Below are 21,963 nucleotides of genomic sequence, written 5' to 3' on the forward strand. Positions count from 1 at the left end.
TTAGATTTGAAATTTTCTTAGAATACTTAATGAAAACATGCATATGATATATGAGAAAAGTGTTTGTCATTTTTTTTTTTTATAAAACGTGTTTGTCATTTTAAATGATATAAAAAGAGAGATAGACAAAAAATAAGATTTTTTTATTTAAAATTTAAATTAAAAAAATCACTCACTTTCTCCTACATTATTTTTATTCCTTGTGTCTATCTCTCTCCTAAAATGACATAACTTATGTCCTTTAAAAGGACAAACATCAAACCTATAATATATAGTTAGAAAACTTTCATCACGTAGAACAAAAATCCCAAGTTTTTCAAGATCAATTGCAAAAAATTTCAAACGAAATTTTATCATGAACTTTAAGTTCTATATGTAAATTTAGAATTATTTTAATAAAAATAAAAATTGGGTCTTATAATCATATATGCATAACTCTGATACCAAATGAAAAAGATAATTTTTAACTCACTGGTCAAATCCAAGAGAATGAACAAGAAAATGCTAATGCATGGAGGACAAGTATAATTTTAGATATGTGAAGAGTTGTTCCTAAGTAATTTTGAATGTTTGTTAAAATTTATATTATGTTTTATTGATTGAGAAAATTATGTTACATTTTACATTTTTTTATTAATATCATTGCATTTCTTTGTTATTTTTTTATTGGCTCTTGTAATTTTGAATCTTTGTTAAAAATTCATATAATTTTTTAAAATCTTATAAATTCATATTGTCCTTTCAAATCTTATAAATTCTATTAAAATTCTTTAAAATTCAATCTTATGAAATCTTAATTGTAAATAATGTCTTTTAAATTTTTTTTTAAAGTCCGTCCAATTTCAATAATCTTTTAAAATCTAGAAGATCTTTTATCTCAAAGAAAATCTTTCAAAATCTTAATCCAATACACCTTCCTAAGTATCACACACAAGAAGATTTGTGATATACTGATTATCGAAATTAAGTTGTTACCCGGTATATACCAAAATCCCGTAATAGATTTTCATAAAAAACCTATAATATCCTGCCCGATGTTACCCGGTATATACCAAGAAGATTTTTTCTTTTTGGAAATCATTAATTTCAGATTTTAAAAACATAGCTTTTATAACAAAAGTCATGAAAGGTGTTGTTCAATCTTCAATGCTTTCATACGCGCTTTTATCATCCATGTCACCTATTATCCAAACCACGACACTTGTTTTAGAACATAATATTATTAAATAAAATAAAATCATAATGAGAAATTAACTAAATAATACGATTTTTGTATTGTGTATCCTCATGAATCGTATTCAACTAAAACACTAAAACATAATAATAAGGATTGGCCCCAAAAGGAAAATAACAAAATCAAAAGACGCATCCCATTGCATCCAAATTTTTCCACAAAATTTTATGATATAAATATCTTTCTTACGTTACGAAACTTCTCTTTTAAGTTTATCTCTCACAAAACGCTTTTCCTTAACGCACTTTTTTCTCACTCAATTTTTTTCAAAACTCACACAGCTCCACTCCCTACCAAACACCAACCTCGCCGCCGTGACACACTTCAATGAACGGCGGTGGAGGTGACTTACCGCCGCCGTCATCCAACGGCGGCGAGTTCCTCCTCTCTCTTATCCAGGGACCCCGCCACCACCCACACCAACCCCATCATCCCCCGCCCCCGCCACCGCCGCCACAACAATCTCCTGCCGTCGATCCCGCCGTCGCCATCATGGGCCCCACGATCCCCGTCGCCGCGTCTCCGTGGCCATCCAACGGTCCAGATCATCCCCAACCTCATCATCATCATCATCTTCAACATCATCTTCCTATGTGGTCCCACACTCTCTCTCTTCCTTACCCGCCAAACTTTTTCGGGTTACCCCATGACCCGTTTCATCATACTCGGGTACCCGGAAACCACCTCCTCGCTACCCCAATTCCCTTCGGCGATGATCTGCGAATTTTAGGGTTTCCGATTGAAGGAAACAATAACAATAACAACAGCAACAGCAACAGCAGCATCAACATAAACAACGACATCAACCAAAGGGTCGATGCTTTCGTTCAGCAGCAGAAGCAACAAGAACTGAAGCTAAAGTTCGGGTCTTTACCACCTGTTGCTTATGCTGCTCCTGAAGTTTCGTCCAATGTGGATTCCTTGCTCAATTCGAAGTTCCACACAAGCTATAACGGGTTTGATAGGAACTTGCATGTGGACCCCAAGGTAAACCCTAATTCGAATTCGACTGGGAATGCTGTTCTACATGGTGGTGATCGAGATTTTGTTGAACAAGAAAGAAGTGGGGTTGGGAGTTTTAGGTCTGTTGGGGCAACCCCTGAAACTAGTAGAGCTCCACCACCTGGGTTTGGAAACAAGCCCAGGGGAAAGGGTTATTGGGGTTCTGGCACTGGTAGGAAGGGTCCTGAGGGTAGTGATGTTAGGGTGGTTGTTGTTGGTTCTGGTGAATTGGCTGGTAGGAATGAGAGTTTGTACACTAAGAAGGAAAGTGTGAGAACTGTGTCTGGTGAAAGGAGCAACACCAGAGGCAATGTGGCACGTGAAATGGGGCCTATTGAACGGCTTGATCATCCTGGCATTGAAGATTCTAGGTCGAATTTTCGGAGTGGCATTGTTGAAGATGGTGTTAGAGATAAGTATAAGGGAGTTAGGAGATCAAAGATGGAGGGTGACTCTGGCAGAGGTGATGCTGATGCTGATGTCCTTGGGGAGAAGTTAGCTGATTCCTTGTTGCTTGAGGTTGAGTCTGATGACAAGAATAACTCAGGGCAACGCCGTAGCACTCGGGAGAAGGTTTAATACTTACCATTTGTTGATATTGCTGGTAGATATGGATTGCCAATCATTCTGAAAAACTAAATTTTTAATTGAATTTAATTCAAGTAGTTTGAGTGTCCTGTATTTGTTGATATTGTCGATGCTGCATTGAAAGTTTTTATTTTAAATTTCTTTGAAGAACTGCTTTTGGAAAAAATATAGATAGATGATTGAATTTTACAGTTAGCCATCAATCATCCAATTATGAGGTTCATATCATGTTATTATTTGTCAATTTAGTGTAAAAGAAATAGATTCTTAAAGCATGAGGTTACTTACAGCATTTATTATCAGGATGCTAGATCATCAGATTCAAGAGGACAACAGCTGCTAAGTCAGAGGGCGAGAATGTACAAAAGACAGATGCTTTGTCGAAGAGACATAGATAGTCTTAATGCTCCTTTCCTTGCAATATATGAGTCTCTAATACCTCCTGAAGAAGAAAAGCTGAAGCAAAAGCAATTGTTAGTGTTATTGGAGAAATTAGTTAATGAGGAGTGGCCAACAGCTCGTCTTTATCTCTATGGATCATGTGCTAATTCATTTGACGTTTCAAAAAGTGACATTGATGTTTGCCTTGCTATTGAGGAAGCAGGCATGGAGAAATCCCAGATTATAATTAAATTGGCCGATATTTTGCAATCAGATAACCTGCAGAATGTGCAGGTGAGAAGATTACTATGTTCTCTATATATTGCTATCGTATATCTTGGTAGTTTGTATTCATTTACATATATAAAGAAATTTTCAACACTTATTTTGCTAAAGCAGGAGCTGCTTCTTTATGACTGATTAGAAATTTTTTCGTAAAGTATAATGACTTTTGTTTTATATAAGAGATAAATTGTGAAATTTGCTATGAGGAGATCGCCTTTGAATTATGTCTTAGATGGTGGAAAAGTATTCTCTATTTCGTAGACATATATTATTCCACTGCCTTGTCATTGTTCATTGATAAATTCTCACAGGCAATGAGAGCTTATATGTGCATAATCATATGTTGTTTGTAAACTTCTGTTAATTATCTTCCTAATCCTACATGTGGAATAAAATTTTCCAATTCTGCAATCTACTTCATTGCTATTCAAGGTAATGAATAATTGGCTTGCTGGGGAAGGTTGAAGGTGGTAAGGGAGGGTTGGTTTGGTTTGGGGAGAGTTTTATTTCTTTTTTTGATAAAAGATGAAATATTTTTTTGTTCTAAATATTGATATAAAAAAAATGAAAAAATTGGATTTGGAAGAGTGAGAGACATGGATAGAGAAAGAGAGACAATGTGAAAAGGTTGTAGGATGAAGTACTGTGTGAATTGCTCCCACCCTACCTCTCGTTTTAATTAAATGCTGGAGTAATATTACAACTTACCAGCAATTTTTTGTCGGCTTGGTGTGCTGTGTACCCTTGGTTTTGGCAAGACATTGATATGCTAAGGGTTCCTTGAGGAATAAAACATAACCCAAATATGAAAGAATAGAGAGATAAAGAAAAGGAGAATTTTTTTTTTGGAATAATTAAATTGAAATTAATTTTTTTTTTTTGGAGTCCTTAATTTGAGTTTGTTTACAGGCATTGACACGAGCAAGGGTTCCTATAGTAAAGCTCATGGATCCAGTGACAGGAATCTCTTGTGACATATGCATTAACAATCTCCTGGCTGTAGTAAATACGAGACTTCTTCGGGATTATGGCTGCATAGATTTGAGGTTACGGCAGCTGGCTTTTATTATCAAACATTGGGCAAAGTCAAGAGGAGTCAATGAAACCTACCATGGGACCTTATCTAGCTATGCGTAAGTTAGCTTTTGATGCTATTCTTGTTGAAATGAATTTGTTTTGCCGTATCTAAGTTAGGTAAATTACTATGATCGAATGATTGGAGTGCAGATAAATGTGGTGACATGATATTTTGCCCTAAAAATAATAATTTGTACAATTCTAATTTCAGGTATGTTTTGATGTGCATTCATTTTTTACAACAGCGAAGACCTGCTATCCTTCCATGCTTACAGGTGTGTACTTTAGTTTGCATTATTCCTCCATGAAAGATATATCTGGACAAGGCCTTTCTAGAATGTTGTTATTTGTGCTACTTAAGTTTCAGAAGTACCCTTCTTTTTCATCTGAACACAATGGTTGGTGTTTCTATTATTCATAGAAAGTGAAATTAAATTAACCGAGAGTGCTAAGCTTCTTTTCATTTTCTTTTCCATGTGATTGGCTGGAAAGCACTTAAATTCTGTGCTATAGCAAATCCCTACAATTGTTTTTGGAAAAACACTATTCACTTCTAGGATTTTCTTGGAGCAAAGTACTTTAACTATATATGAATCATGTATGCTTTCATGTTTACTATGGCATGGCTAATATTATGGAATAACATTTTTGCAGTATTCAAAGTGAACATATCTAATTCTTCCTCATTAAGCATGTCACTCATTTTCACTAGAGTAGTGTTTGTTCATCATATGCCTAGTTTTGTAAGTTATAATGCATGTAATTTTTAATGAAATACTATTTTCTTTATAGGAGATGGAGGCAACATACTCTGTGACTGTGGACGATATTGATTGTGCTTACTTTGATCAAGTTGAAAAACTTTCTGATTTTGGACGCCATAACAAGGAAACTATTTCTCAGCTTGTGTGGGGATTTTTCTATTATTGGGCATATTGTCATGATTATGCAAATGCTGTTATATCTGTACGTACAGGAAGCATAATCAGGTAAGAGAACTAAGTATCTATAAATTTTAAAATCTTCATAGTTCTCTTAATAGTTCTAATGGTTGTTGTTGGTTTTTGTTGTACAAATTTGTTGTTGTTTTCTGACATCAGGGGTTTATAAATAATGTACTAAGCAATCAGTAATGCTAAGTACTGAAATGAACTTATCTTGCATTAATAAGCCAATAGGGAGGGGGTGGAATCACATTGTGATTTCCTGATGCAGTCTATTTCTTTTATCCCTGCTTGAATAAAATAGCTGTAATGTTGAATAAAATAGAAAAACAATAAAAGCAAACTTTTGTTTCATGGCCTAGCATTCAATAGATCTGAAGTTTGTTATTGGCCATTGCCTTCTTTCTGTTTCTTCCTCTAGTTATCGCCTCCGTGTGCTTTGCAGTTCTGTTCTGTTATCACTTTGGGACTATTGGTTTCTCCTTATAGTGCTTCCCTGGGGTAAAATATATCTGGCTTTTGTTGGGATAAAATCTGTAATGCTTTGTTCATTTAAATCTTTTGTGAGGATGGTATTTTATAGCAAGTATAGGGCTTTGGACAAGACTTTTCATTTAACTAAATATATGATGCTGCTTTTTGTGTAGCAAGCGAGAGAAGGACTGGACAAGAAGGATTGGTAATGATCGCCATTTGATATGCATAGAGGATCCTTTTGAAATATCTCATGATCTGGGTCGAGTGGTAGATAAACATAGCATCAAAGTTCTCAGGGAAGAGTTTGAACGAGCTGCTGATATTATGCAGTATGATCCAAATCCATGCGTTAAACTTTTTGAGCCTTATGTCCGTAGTTGATTGACCAGTTGTTTTGAATATAGATTCATAGGTAAGGTAATGGACGCTCAGCTTGTAAAGCTTATTTTGCTGCATTTACCTTGTTTATATGTGTATTTATGAGGGTTTTAAATATGTTATCCAAATGTAAAGTACTTTTGGCCTTCTTGATCTTTTATTTGAAAGGCATGAATTATGTTATGCTGAGCGAGTTTCAATATATCAATCGGTTAGTGAATATTTGTATGCTTCACAACTCTGAAGCACAGATACGTGATTCTTGAAGAAATTTACGTGTCGGATATCGACACGTTCTGACATGGCATGCAGTCAATTTTTTGGAACACGTTGACTAGTGGGACACGCGAATTTGACCGAATCCGACACGCAGTTAATGATGTGGACACGTTTTGATATTTTTTTTTAAAAAAAGAAATAAAATTATAATTTAAAAAAATATTTAATAAAATTAAAAACTCCAGCTCCTCGAAGATCCCACGGTGCACACTCCAACTGCTTCGTCCTCCTCGTGGTGCGGAACCCATTCTCCTTGAGCTCTGTCTCAGTGACAGCATCCACCTCAATGGAGCTCAAATCCGAGGACAACAGAAACCATATGATTCATAAGTTTGGAGACCAACACTTCGTTTGTTTAATATAAACCGGGTCTCACTCCGTTGTTGTCGGAGACCAACACTTCGGAAGTGGAGGAAGCGCGGATGCTAAGGTGGGTGGTGGCAAATCTCCGATCTGAGTGACGGTGGAAGGAAAGTTTGGAACTTGGGAGGCGGGTGTGTGCGGTGTATATGGTGGGGGTACCGAGGAAGATGAGGAAGGTGCAGGAGGTTTTTTTATTTCAGCTATTTTCTTCGTCAACAATTAAGAGTTTTTATTCTTAGTGCTTTTTAAGGCCAATTCTAGACAATTGCGCTGGTGGGACCAAATGGGTTCGGGTGGGTTGTAGTTGGTATGGCTGAGCTTCTTTTTTGTTTCTTTTTAAAGAATATATATATATATATATATATATATATATATATATATAGGCATGGTCCTTTGACATCGGTGTTAAATTTGAAGTTTCACACCTCATCTGAGAGTCGTTAGATCAAAAAAGATCAATGGTGTCACATGCTCACAAATTAGAGTCGTTGATCTTTTTTGATCTAACGGCTCTCAGATGAGGTGTGAAACTTCAAATTTTACACCGGTGTCAAAGGATCCTACCTCATATATATATATATATATATATATATATATATATATATATATATGAGATTTGACACCGGTGTCAAACTTTAAAATTTGACACCAAATCTCAACTGTTGATTTCCGCCAATCAACGGTTATCATTTATTGAGAATTAATATTAATTAATGAGTTTGATTTCCAATAAATGATAATCGTTGATTGACGAAAATCAACGGTTATGATTTGATGTCAAATTTTAAAGTTTGACACCAGTGTTAAAGGATCTTGCCCCTATATGTATATGTGTGTGTCTGTATGTAATTGAACCGTGTGTAATCATAAGTAAAATAATTTTTCTATTTTTTTCCACTTTACACTTTGGGATGTTTCTATTTTTTTTTTTAATAATTATGTTATGAAATTTGAATATTTGATTAGTATATAAGTTATTATGAGTTGCTATATATATTAAATGTAAACTATATTATATATATTAAAAATATTATTTAATATCAAAACGTGTCCTAACGTGTCAAAATTTAATATTTTTTAGAATTAACGTGTCCGAGTGCCGTGTCCTGTGTCCCGTATTCATGCATCGTAGCTTCACAATTGGTGTCTAGCCTAAGAGGCTAGGCTAGCTGTAAGAAAATTTCTTTCATTTTTTTGGTTTATTTTTTTATCTTGTTTTCCTCTTTTATCAAAGCCAAGTTGTTAGAGAGTCTTGGTGTTTTATAGCATTGATTAAAAACTCGCTCTCTCTCACTCATTAAAGTACACAATTGCAAAACTTGGAATGTAGATTATTCAAAGTTTTCACTACAAATTTTGTTGCTGGTGACTTAGCCTTGAAATCCTCAATGGCAAAACATACTTTGAATCATTAAAATGCAATATATTCGTGGCAGTATATGGTAAACGCCATAAAGGGTCTAGAATTTTTTTAAATCAGTGTTTAAAAACTCGGCCCGGCCATCGACCCGGTCGAGGTAAGGGTTCATGGAGTCACAGATTCAACCGGGTGGTCATGGGGTCTCTACGCTGACCCAGTTTTATATATTAAAAAAATATAAATACATATATCCTATATGAAAATATTAAAAAATAAATTACCAATCCTCGAAGATTCAAAATATACTTAACATAATTCACCAATTACAACCACAAGTCAATATTACATAACCTAATTAAAGTATCAAGATACCAAAGTACAAAACTCATATTCTAATGATACCAAAATATCAAGATACACAAGTCTAGGTCGCTGGGAGAGAAGAGAACGATTAGATTTAAGTTTGCAACCATTTTTATTTTAATCTTTTAATAAAACGACGATGTGTCATTGAATTTTCTTTAAAAAAAAAACATGCAGTGACCCCTTTGACCCTTCTGACCCAGGAGTCACTGAAATCCGGCCAAGTTTTGGGGGTCGGAGGGGTCGATGTGCATATAGGGTCCAACTTGTGACTCCAACCCTCAAAAGGGAGGGGTCGGGGTTGACCCGGGTCAATCCAGGAGTGAGGTGGAGTTTTAAAACACTGTTTTAAATATTTTTTGTTGTCAAAATAATTTTTTTATAACTTTAATCTATAAATAAGTCTCCGCATCATTCTATTATGCTTTTTACATTCAATAAATAATTTGTAAAAACAGGTGACGCATACGTAATAAGTAGTGCATCACGTTTTACAATATCTTTTGCACATAGTCAAGTATTTACTCTAAGGTTTAAACTTAATTTTTAATTACGAAAAGTTCAAAAATCTCTTATGATATTGTTTGAATCAATTATACCCCTATTTTTTAATTATTTAATCCCATCTGATTTTTTTCATCCACATCGCTCCTTAATACTTTTAAAAACTTAACTAATATACTTACTTTATCCTTATTAGAAAAAGAAAAAGGGGTGATTAAAAAAAGAAAAATAAGACCAAATATTATGAAAACTTAAAACATCTATATTAAATACTAAAAGAAAAAAATAGAAGAAAAAAAATCAAATGTGTCTAAATAAAAAAAAAGAAAATAGATTAAGAATAAAAAAATAGAAGAAAAAAAATCAAGTTGTTGAAAAATTACAACAGAAAAGACAAAGTAAAAAAATAAAATTAAATATACCTAAATAAAAAAGAATAAAGTAGACTGAGCAAAAAAAATATGATTAAATATGTTGAAAATTTACAACACAGATTTCTTTTTCTTTATTTATATTTTATCTTATTTTTCTTCCATTTCTTTCGATAGTGATAAAAAAATCAAAAGGTTAAAAAAATAAAAAATGGAAAAAGGAAGAAACATATTTAAATAAAAAAGAATAAAATAGACCCAAAACAAAAAAATAGAAAAAAATAAAATCAAATATATTGGAAACTCATAATAGTGATTTCTTTTTTTCTATTTCTTTTTTATCTTAATTTTTTCTTCTATTTTTTATCTTAATTTTATCTTCTATTTTTTATCTTCAGTTCTCTTTTTCATTTAGACTATTTTTTTATTTTAATCTTTTTTTTTTTTGGAAATATTTATTTTAATCTTTTATGTCGCTATTGTAATTTTTAACGTATTTGTTCTTATTTTTTTGTTATTTTGACACATTTGATCTTTTTTTCTTTTATTGTTTTTCCTTTTAGTCTTTTATTAAGTGTTTTAAGTTTTCATAATATTTAGCTTTATTTTTCTTTCTCTTTTGTCACTTTATTTTTCTTCTTTTAAGAAGGGTAAAATATAAATATTTAATTAAGTTTCTAACAGTGTTAAAAAGGAGTGTGGATAAAAAAAATTACATATAATTAAGTGATTAAAAATAAAAAATATGAGTGTAAGTGATTCAAAACAGATTTTTGAACTTTTTCCTTTTTAATTTTATTTTGTCAAAGTACAACTCTTACAACCTTATCCAAAAGAAAGTGAAAAAGAGATTTATCTTGATACTCCTTCCAAAAGGAAATTTGTGAAAAGAATGATATTTATAAATATCACTTTTCCCTTATATTTATCATCAATATTTTATAAAAATAAATTTAAAAATTTATCATAAAATTGATATAATGTTGGAATAATGATATGAAATTAGTTTGATTGACTATTTTATCCTATTTGAAAATTAATTTACTACTTTCTTCTTCTTCCGGATTACATATTATTTTTGTCTATTCTCTCAAATTATATAATAATTTTTTATGTTTGATTAATATTTAACTGACATCTACATGAATAAATTAATAGATTAGTTAAACAATATCGGTCAAACACGTATAAATTAATATTTAATTTAAAAATAAGACGATATATAATATGGAAGTGAGAAGAAGTGATAAATAAATTTCAAAAGAAGGCAAAATATTAATCACCCTATGATATCATTAAAGAAAGTGATTGAACAGCAGAAGAAGAAGACATGACAATTTAAGGATTTTATTAATATCATGTTAAAGGGAGATAAGTTATCTCTTGTTATAAAAACAAACTTGTGGACTCCACCAGCTGAAAAATAAAAAGAAAAGAAAAGAAAAGAAAAAGATGACACAGTTATCAAAGAGTGTGCGTAATTTTTCTCTTTATTTAAATGCCGCGCTGTAGAACATTTTTTTCCAAAATATTACAGGACCTCAGTAACGACTGGTCCTGAATAGCAGTGATATAGATACAGCCACATGATTCATTATTCCTGAAAGCGGGTCCTAATTGACGGTTTTTTATTAATACGTAACTGAATTATTATTTTGTCACATTGTTACGAATATAAGGATCAGCTTTCAGCAATAATGGATCTTATACTCATTACTGCTTAATTCTCAGATCAAATCTTGAAAAATCATGACAGTTCGAGGGACACTGACAGTATTGTGTCTTTTTTAAATATAATACACCTTAATATCATGTAGTTGAATTTTATTTTGCCAAATTGCCATGGCATCATGATCGATGACTTAGCTACTATGGACGAGACACATGTCCGGCCACGGGTTCACAATAAGTGACTATTTTAGCTGCTAGGATGCCTTGATAGTTTAAAAAAAAAATTCGATTCCTTAGCAGCATTAAGGTATATTATATTCAAAAAAACAAAAGGGCGTCAATGTTCCACAATTTGATCGTTCTATAAAAAAAAAAAGCGCTTATCACCGTTGACATTGGCTTTGTGGAGTGAACTATGACCCCTCTCCTTCCGATTCATCTCACAGTTGTTCATCGATGGCGAACCAAAATCTCCCACGTGTCCTTCTTCTCCTTCCTCCTATGGTCTCCTCCGAATTCCAACGCCACTACTCTAACAAGTTCCATTTCCTAAACCTTTCCTCTCTCCCTTTACGCCAATTCATAGCCACCGGAGACCATGACCCTTCATCCATAACCGCTCTCATCTGCTACGGCGGACAACCCCTCAACGCCGACGCCCTCGGATTATTTCCATCTCTCCGCCTTGTTCTCACCCCTAGCTCCGGAACCGACCACATAGACTTGTCCGAGTGCGGCCGCCGCGGAGTTCAGGTTGCCGGCATAGGAAACTTGTTCTCCGAGGATGTCGCCGACTTGGCCGTCGGTTTGTTGATTGACGTCGTCACCAAAATCTCCGCCGCCGATCGCTATTTGAGAAGACATGTTCCCCCTCCCTGGAATTTTCCCCTCGGATCCAAGGTTTGTTATTTATTTATTTACTTTTTCGTTTACAAAAAACTGGGAAGGATACTCTAACAACTAAATAGTATTATTACCAATTAATTTTATCGTTAAATCGATTACGTTGATCCAACGGTTATATTTATTTTCATCTTTATATGATTATGATTCCCCATATTTAAAGTGAAAGCATTAAATATAGAAAATCATAACCATACAAATGTGAAAATAAATATAAAGTATTAAATATGGAGAATCATAACCATACAAAGATAAAAATAAATATAACCATTGAATTAATATAATCGATCTAACAGTAAAATTGGTTGATAATAATATTAATAGTAATATTATTTGATTGTTACAATATCCTATTCCTAAAAAAAATATCTTTTCGACACATTTAAGTCTAAGGGTTTTATTCTGGTACATGAGAAATGAATTTTTTTTTACACACCAGTTAATTTTCGTGTTTACGTGAATTTTACATATGATTTTTTCTAAGTATATTATAAGAAGGCTCATATGATATAATATGAGATGCATAAAACCCTAAGTCTAATTATGTAATTATAATCTATTTATCAATTTAATGTGAAAATTTGATCAAATTGTATATCACTCTCGATTTATGTAAAAGTCAACTTGCGCCGATCCAGTGTTATGCTATGTAAAACGCCCATTATTATTGTGTACATTTAAATCGTGCATTTTTCCATGCACATTTTGTATGCACGGTGCATGGTAAATCAATATTGATTTTTATATACTGTTTGAATCTAGAATTCATGTCTTTTTGGATTAGATGAATAAATAGTTTGCCTAAACAATTAAACAAGTAAATTTTTTATGATTTTACTTTACATGAGAAATTTTACGATTCTACTTCTTTTTCTTTTCTTGATAGTTATGTTATGATTCTACTTACATGCGAAAAGAAGCCATAAATATATTCTTGTATTTAAGGTTTCTTTTATATGATACTAGATTTTTTTTTTCTTGTACGGCACTGGGTTTGAACCTACTCAAGTTTCTCGTCATTAGCCCATAGTGGCTTTATGATATTAGATTAATAATTTAACTTACTAGTAATATTTTATGATGTATTAATTGATTTTACATTTCTTTGGTAAGATTAAAGTTAAGGCGTTGCAAAGATTAGGCTAGCACTAATTTTTGTAAAATCTAGTTTTGGTTTTTGTGTAATGAGAGAGAGGTTTAAGAGATAGAGAAATTTGAAGTTTTTAGAGTGTTTTTAAAATAATAAAATACTTTTGTTTTGTATTATTTAATATGTGCCATTTTTGTAGTAATATTAAAAATTATTATTAAACTAATAGATAATAGTAATAATTTACATACTTAAAATGATACATTTTTTTTGGTAATTAAAATGATACATATTAAATTACATATGATGGTAAATTTTTCCATGGAGGACATAAAAATTTTCTGATAGAGAAATTCTCCTCAGAGATGTTACTCGGAGGAAGAATTTCAAAATCTCAATCTTTAATGTCAAAAAATATCAAAATATAGACGTGGGGAGAAACGTTTGAAGTTGACAACGCATCCAACAGAGTTTAGTCTAATAGGACATGTTATGGTTTCATTTCAAGAGTTTTCTTAGTTCAAATAAGTTTAGCTAAGTTATTTGATGAAAATACATGAATAATTTTATATTCCATTTCGAAACTGATAATGCTTGACATAATTTTTAATAATACACCATGTATCAACACAAATATGTGAATGTTGATTGTCATGCATTCTATCTATATCTATTTATATATACGCATACAAATGATGTTTCAGCTGGGAGACAAGAAGGTTGGTATTATTGGTTTGGGAAAAATTGGCTTGGAAGTTGCACATAGGCTAGTTAAGGGCTTTGGATGCACTGTATTATACCACTCTAGGAGCAAAAAGCCATTTGTTTCATACCCTTTCTATGGCAGTGTTGTTGAGCTTGCAACTAACAGTGATGTACTTGTTCTCTGTTGTGAACTAAATGACCAAACAAGGCACATGATCAACAGAGAAGTCATGTTGGCATTGGGAAAAGAAGGAATCATAATCAATGTTGGAAGAGGGGCTCTCATAGATGAAAAGGAATTGTTGAAGTGTTTAATGGATGGAGAGGTTGGTGGTGCTGGTTTGGATGTGTTTGAGGGTGAGCCTCATGTTCCTAAAGAGTTCTTTGGGTTGGATAATGTGGTCCTATCACCACATTTAGCTGCTTTAACTTCAGAGTCTTACATGGGTATGTGCCAACTTATGGCACACAATTTGGAAGCCTTCTTCTCAAATAAGCCTCTGATTACTCCAGTCATAGTTGATTGAATTGGTTCTTCATATTTTTTTATTTTCTTTTTGTATCACGCTTCCTTGTGGGGGAGTCTTCTTGTGACATTTCCAACGTTCATGTCATTTTCAATGTATATGTGTACAACTAGACTTGTGTGACAAGTGTTGTAATTTACATGTAGCATGGAAGCAATAAGCACACACAAGTTTTACCTCATCAAGCAGTAAAACAGTCAATTCAGACGTTAACACTTTGTTGTTTATTTATGTCCACTTAGTGTAGACTCTTTTCGCCTAATTCCTAGTTATGTGATTTTAATTCTAATTCAATTGTAAGGTTCTGAATACAGGTTTAATTGCAAAAGGAATGAATCCAATAGGACTTCTAGAGTCCAAGCTACAAACTCTCTAAACTGGCTGTCCTTAAATCAGCCATAGAACATGGCAGCTTACTTGCGCCCTTCGTGACAATTCATACACTCTCCAACTGCTCTTAAAATTGGTAGACAGAAAATAGCATGGTAGAGCTTTCAAATGCAACTGGAATCACTCAAAACGGAGGTCTCTAGCCCATTTTATGCAAGTTAGAGATAGACTGTTAAATGAAAAACGTGAAGGAAAGATCAAGAATTTTCCCTAACTTCCGCAGTGAACTGCAGTTTCTAGGTGTCTCTAAAAATTCTGAAATTTTAAAGGATTCTAGATTGAGGTCTTATCTTTCAAATGCAACTGGTTTCACAAAAATCAGACACATGTAGAATTTATTATGCCTGTTAGACTAAAACTGCCCAAAATCACCATTTTCTGTCTAGGGCTATGCTGCCAATTCGGGCAATGGACCTTCAACCACTAAACTGTACCATTCTACTCACCCAATTGACCTGAAATTTTTACCAATCAAAGTAGACATCCAGGCCTTCAATTCAATATATCACTCATATTTTTTTTTGGAGCGCTACAACTCCAGATATAAAATTTATAAAATCGGTTACAGAACCAGAAGTTTATCAAAATCATTTACCTCAACAGCATTTAGATTGCACTAAATTACCCAAGTCACAACACTACAGTGTTTCATAATTTATCACATTCAATCTTGGATCATTCCTACACTCAACATACATGTCATACATAAGATTTAAAGTTTACTTAAGTTCCAAACAACAAAAGTTAAGCTACAACATCCTTGATACAACTTAAGTTCCAAACAACAAAAGTTAAGCTACAACATCCTTGATACAGGCAACATGTGCAGAAAATAACAATAGTTTGTACATCCAGATTGGTTCTTCAAGTACATATAAATTAAACATAGTCTTCCACATTCAAACTGAATTAAACTTGTTTTGAACCTGTAAAAGAGTAGCCCACAAAAGGGTGAGATAAATCTCAATAAGTGGAAAACCATTCCTCATCATGCATCAAACACACGGTACAACTCAAGGAACTCAAATACAATACTTATGCAGCAGTTCAACACCATCTTATAAACATAAAGTCATGGGGAGCGTTCTCCACCAAAGGTATTTCGGCCTTATGGGCACATAGCCATGAGGGTGCGCCTTCCTCAATGGTAAATTCAATTTTCATTAACATAGCCATGAAGTGAGTTCCTCCATGGTAATTCAATTATCATTAACATATAGCCATGAAGTGTGAGTTCCTCCATGGTAATTCAATCTCCAACAACATACATGCATGGTATTTAAACACCCAAGGTCACACCAAAGCAGTTTAACACAATCAAGGAGGTTAATACACTTACCTCGATGCTGAAAATTTAGCTTGGCACTCAGTTCTTCTTTGGAATTTCCTTAGAACCACCAATTGCACCTAAAACATAACCATGACATAGTTTTCAGCTAGTGTTTACATAAGTAAATCCTAGCATATGAAAGTTCGGCCCCCCCATCACTCTTAATTGTCCCCAAAATTCTTATACCTACACGATAAAATTTTGGTATTTCATCTATCATTCTTGGCTAAAACAAGACAACTAGAATTCTTTTCTTCTAAGGTCGAAAACAGAACACATCATTTCTTTAATTGATTCGGTCATGAGATACTCATAGCTTTTTATCATTATTTACTATCATATCTCATGCATTCCCTAAACTGATGAGGACCAAGGCTTGTAGGGCAGAGAGAGTTCCATTTGCGCCTTAAGGTACAGCCATCATAACACCCAAAGGAAGGAATGGTGGGTTTTTCAGCTCAAGCACAGTGGAGATTAAAAGAAATGGAAGAAAGATTTTAGGGTGGTAGAACCGTGGGATTTACCCTTTATCACCCCTTGTTCAATAATTCTAAAACAAACTGTTTTCCTCGTTTGAGAATGCATGTAGGTTAGGCAATGGACAATACATATGCTTGTAAAGTTATTCTCTTATTGTCACGTTTTGAATTGTAATATAGGTGACTAAATTATAGTGAACTTTTTCCCTATTGATCTGGAATTCCAGAGGCAACAAGTCATAGTTCTGAGACATTGAACAATTAATATATAACTTTTTAGTTTCTCTCCTTTTGTACATATTAGTAAAGGCAAAAATATTTCTGCTTTAAATGCAGAAATGTTTACATGCCGTAAACTAAATATGACCATTAAAATTTAGTGTGATGATTTTTTTTTAATTTTGGGTCCCACTTTTTTTAAAAAAGATGTCTCGATGGTGGACATTCTTCTTTTCGTTTAGGGAGCGTTTGGTTTCGGAAATTTTTTTGAAATAGTAGGAAAATATAATAGATAGAGAAATGATTGGAAAGATAGATAAAGTGAGATAGGTAGAAAAATGTAAAAAAAAGTTGTTTGGTGGAGAAAAACTTTACTGGGAAAATTAGGTAACTTTATGAAATCAACAGTGCATTAAAAGCCAGATAACCGGTTTTTCAAAAAATCCCACCTTCAAATTGGGTTTCTAAACAGTGCGGATATCTATGTTTCTCATAAATCCAGACAAATTGGATAGATGAGTTTTTGGTGAAAATACGTTGAAATAAACATGGTGTTTCTAAAAGCCATACTTCAAAAACATAGATATTCGCTGAAAAGCTCCCAACCAAACACCACCTTAAGGAAGATTGACAGACCCATTAGTAAATCACTGCGGTTTGGGCTTTTTTTTAATCATTATCACAAGTTCTAAATACCTTCCTTTTAACAAATATGTCAATAGATAATTACAACAATCGATCACAAATTTTTTTCTTGATTTAGTTAAATAAACTGTGAGTAAATACCCTTTTTGGTTCTTGACAAATTTCATGGAACCCTTTTTGGTCCCTTGCAATAAAAAAGGGCATTCGTGGTCCCTCAAATTTTAAAAAACAAGCCACGTTAGTCCTTCTGTTAGTTGGCATCCAACGACCAATGTAAGGGTGCACACTTGTCACGTTAGTTTGCTGACTCAGAATGAAACAGTCCACCATGGAAAAAAGACAAAGACGTTTTGAAGATGAGTTAAATGCATGTATTATAAGCGAACGGCATCGTTCGTTGAGATTAATCATTCACTGCCTTGGTTGTTACTGTTGTGACACACTAACTGTACTAGTTACTTGCGAAGAACCCCCAAGTTTACTCCTGAGCTTCATTACTGGTCAGCATTGTGAGTTGGGGTGGTTTTTGGGTGGAGATCGAGCTTGCACTTGCAAGGATTTGGAACTCGGCTGTTTTTTTAGTGGTAGGAGGAGAGTACGATTGTGGGTGTTAACTCATATGCAGGAAGGTACGTGTTGTACGAAATTGAATTTTATATGTGGTCCCCCCTCACAATGGTTCTGTAATTTATATTGAATATGGTCCCTGCTAAAGTTATGGTTAGGGTTTAGAAAATACAAACCTTTTTTAGTATGTGGTCCCCTTTTGAGTAATGTGTTCGTATTTTTTAGTGTTTTGTGGACCCTCATGTTGGGTAAATGAATTGCATGCCTATTTTGTAAAGCTGACATGTTTTGTCTGTTTCCATAAGTTACTGTATGTTTCTCCCCGAGTGTTGAGTTATATAGGCATCTTGATGTTGTATTAAAAATTGCTTGTTTGGGAATAATGTGAAATAAAATTGGTTGGTAATGTGGTAGTGTGAAGTAATGGCAATGTGGTCTATCTGTTTTACAGATGGATGAATATATAGTGATAAGGTATCATCTTGGGGGTGTGTTGGTGAGAAATAATGAAGGGGTCCTAACCTATGTAAATGGTATAGTAGATGATTTACCTGAGATGGATGCTGATTTTGTGAACCTGCGTGACATTGAAACTCTATTCAAAGGTTATGGGTATGAGAGTTGTAAACAGATGTTGTGGCTCAAGCCAAATGAGTCTGATCTAGAGGTAGGTTTAAGACCTCTTAGTAAAGACTCCTATATTGTATAAATGGTTAAGGCTGCCTTAGCTAATGGGTACAAGATAGATATATATTTTGAAGATTGCATTGCAATCCCTGATATTGTAGCACCTGCACCTGTAGAAGAGAGTGATGGGTTAGAATGTGACAGTGGTGATGATGAAAGGGTGCATGGTGATTCATTTGGCAGTGGATATGATCATAGGACCTCTGGTGATGGATATCATAGTGGAGATGACAATGGATTGTTTAGTGATTCATATGACAGTGTAGAGGATGAGCCATATAAGCCTCCTCCCCCAGGTTTTGAGGACCAAACAGAAGATGAAGAGGAGTATGATTGTATACCTCGGGTTACTGGAAAAAAAAGTGTGACAAAAAGAAAAAAAAGGATGTTGAGTAGCAGGCATGAGAAAAAACATGGAAGAGGAGGACCAGGAAATGTCATTTGAAGAGGATGTGTATGGATATAACTCTGAAGAGCTGAAGACTCCTCCTTCAAGTAGTGATGAGGAGGTTGAAAGACCTGTCTTTCCAAAGTTTAATGAAGATAATACATTTGGTCATGTCCACTTAGAGCATGGAATGGAGTTTGTGAGTTTAGATCAATTTAAAAATGCTGTGAAAGACTATAATATTAGTCTCTTGGGAGACAATTTAAGTGGCTGAAAAATGACAAGATCAGAGCACGAGCCAAATGTAGTAGTGAAGAGTGTGAATGGATGATATATTGTGCCTGGAACAACAAACTATGAATGGTAGTGAAGACTATAATATTAGTCTTGGAATGGCCTTTTTTTTATTCACAATTATTGACAACACAATTGGCTTTATTTTGTAAACCCCTCCTGTATTTTGATGACATCTTCAAATTAATGACAAGTCTGATGAATGGTAAATTGCCACTGATTTCATTTACCATATAATTTGTATTCAAATGTGATGTTTCTTAATTTCTGATTATTACATTGTACATGATACAAAAAATCTCAAGTTATGGATGTTTTGTGATGTTCCATATTTTGTATTCAAATGTGATGTTTTCTGATTATTACCATACATTTACCATATTACATTGCATTTCTGATTATTCAAATGTGATGTTCCTGTGGTTTGGGGTACCACTATTCACATGGCCTATGTATGCAGAAAAATAGCTCAATGCTTATAAGATGGTCAGGGCATTTGGATTGGCAGTGGAGCTGAGCATTTGCCTATACAACAGATAGTGATCTTGAGATGGCAATGGAGACAGACAAAGGACTCAAATATTTGATGCAAACAGATGGCAGTGGATCTGAGCATTTGCTTATTACAATTATATATCTTTTATGAATTACTGGCCATTATGTGATTCAATACATGCCATTATGTATTATAGGCCATTACATATAGTTTGAGCTTGAGCAAAGAAATAAACCAATAAAAAACAGTAGGAACCAATAAAAAATAATCCATTGGGTACACTTCAGTTAATCAAAAATACATCATCCACCCAACAGAGGTACACTTCAGTACTCATTACACTTCAGTTAAGCAAAAATACATTGGGTACACTTGTTTTGATTGTTAGCATACTTGCAACAAAGATACACATCATGACCAGACCAACAAAGGTAGCAACTAAGACCCTAGCTGACCTACCAACATGCCTAATTTCCTTCTCCATCCTATCTAACTCTGAAATCATCTTCAGGTATAGCTTATTCAGCTTTCTTTCCTGGTCGTTAATCTTCAGTTCTTGCTCAATAATCTTCACACCTTGCTCATTCAGCTTAACTTGTAATTGCTCACTCATCATCATGTCCACATACTTCAACTTGAATTCCATTTCAGCAACATCCAACTCCACCTTGTGTATTCTTCCTTCTTCTAGCTCCATCCTTTCATTAGATACGTCATCCACCCATCTAAAAAAATAACAAAATGGCTTCTTCTCCTGTCAGCAAAACAAACCACGGTGAACATATATTTCAACTTAAATCAACACACATTACAGATGTATACCTTGAAATTGGGGCACCCAAAGAATGCCTTGTTTGGGTTTCTTTCAGTTTTGGAGGCATACACAATAGTTTGCCTCTCACATTGACACCTTTGACCGGCTATCCTTGTCAGGGTTCTACCCACAATTGAAGTACTTCCACTTGAGCCTCCCATATCAGAAGAAACACACATCTTCTCCTACGCCCCAACAAATCCAGTATTTAACTTCTACTGTTGTCAATTTGCAGACATGAACGTGCGGAGCTTTTTGGGAAATTTTTAGGTTACAACTGATTTAGGGTTCTGAATTTACCCCTTTGTTGGGTCAGGTTACCCTTCGATGCTACGTCAGGCCAATGTCCATGGAGATGCAACTCATCTTCAAATTGTTGCCGTCTTTTTTCCATGGTGGACTGTTTCATTCTGAGTCAGCAAACTAACGTAACATGTGTGCACTGTTACACTGGCCGTTGGATGCCAACTAACAGAAGAACTAACTTGGCTTGTTTCTTAAAATTTGAGGGACGACGAGTGCCCTTTTTTATTGCAAGGGACCAAAAAGAGTATTTACTCATAAACTATTTTGCTAATAGAAAAACACTTTTGACTTCCATAAAATAAAAAATAAACGTTGATGCATTTGATTAATAAGGTTTATCACTTTGAAATTAAAAAAGAAAATACACTCTAACTTTTTCCCCTTGATACAATCCGGCAAGTGTACCGATCGTTCAAGTAATAAAGTGATAAGTAAGTTATCGTCTCCACAGGGATTGTGAGCGAATATCTTATAAACGTCCTTTCAAGATATAAAACCCAAGTGATTTGAAGAACAATAGAAATTAAAGACAAAGACGTATTTTTGGATTTTAAAAATAAGAGAATGATGCAAAATGATTTGGATAAAAATATGAGAGATATTGCAGGTAAGTACAATGATCTTTTCACTACGAATTGATTCACATTGCCCAATTAAAATAAACAATCAAACAATTTATCATTCAAACAATTATTAGCTAAACCCCAATTCCTTGCAAATTTAGCCCTTTAATCACAATTAAAACCCCAATTTCTTGCAATGTTTCAATTGAGATCAAGCATTACACAGATAAATTAAACGTTTGTAATCAAGAACGCGTCTATTCCTAGCACGCATGTTAATTAT

At 33.8% G+C, this 21,963-nt stretch overlaps 2 protein-coding genes across 2 annotated transcripts; both read left to right on the plus strand.

Moving 5' to 3' along the window:
- Window positions 1-1,474: 1,474 nt before the first annotated feature.
- LOC133293044 (UTP:RNA uridylyltransferase 1) lies at window positions 1,475-6,485 on the plus strand. Its single transcript, XM_061491558.1, has 6 exons — window positions 1,475-2,809; window positions 3,128-3,499; window positions 4,400-4,623; window positions 4,779-4,842; window positions 5,360-5,556; window positions 6,159-6,485. The coding sequence occupies exons 1-6, from the start codon at window positions 1,562-1,564 to the stop codon at window positions 6,367-6,369; spliced, it is 2,316 nt and encodes a 771-aa protein (XP_061347542.1). The 5' UTR covers window positions 1,475-1,561; the 3' UTR covers window positions 6,370-6,485.
- Window positions 6,486-11,611: 5,126 nt separating this feature from the next.
- Window positions 11,612-14,747, plus strand: LOC133293352 (glyoxylate/hydroxypyruvate reductase HPR3-like). Its single transcript, XM_061491915.1, has 2 exons — window positions 11,612-12,177; window positions 13,975-14,747. Exons 1-2 carry the CDS (start codon window positions 11,734-11,736, stop codon window positions 14,500-14,502), a joined length of 972 nt encoding a protein of 323 aa, XP_061347899.1. The 5' UTR covers window positions 11,612-11,733; the 3' UTR covers window positions 14,503-14,747.
- The last annotated feature ends 7,216 nt before the right edge of the window (window positions 14,748-21,963 follow it).

Source organism: Gastrolobium bilobum, unplaced genomic scaffold (assembly GCF_033153095.1).
Source record: "Gastrolobium bilobum isolate Gb01-03AN ecotype WA unplaced genomic scaffold, APGP_CSIRO_Gbil_v1 utg909, whole genome shotgun sequence".
In the NCBI taxonomy this organism is placed as follows: Eukaryota; Viridiplantae; Streptophyta; class Magnoliopsida; order Fabales; family Fabaceae; genus Gastrolobium; species Gastrolobium bilobum.

Excerpts from the sequence above, each read along its gene's own strand:
- LOC133293044 (XM_061491558.1), top strand. The coding sequence starts at position 1,562 with ATGAACGGCGGTGGAGGTGACTTACCGCCGCCGTCATCCAACGGCGGC. Across the intron at positions 3,500-4,399 it reads ATAACCTGCAGAATGTGCAG|GCATTGACACGAGCAAGGGT; the intron begins GTGAGAAGATTA and ends GTTTGTTTACAG. Across the intron at positions 4,843-5,359 it reads CTATCCTTCCATGCTTACAG|GAGATGGAGGCAACATACTC; the intron begins GTGTGTACTTTA and ends TTTTCTTTATAG.
- LOC133293352 (XM_061491915.1), top strand. The coding sequence starts at position 11,734 with ATGGCGAACCAAAATCTCCCACGTGTCCTTCTTCTCCTTCCTCCTATG. Across the intron at positions 12,178-13,974 it reads ATTTTCCCCTCGGATCCAAG|CTGGGAGACAAGAAGGTTGG; the intron begins GTTTGTTATTTA and ends ATGATGTTTCAG.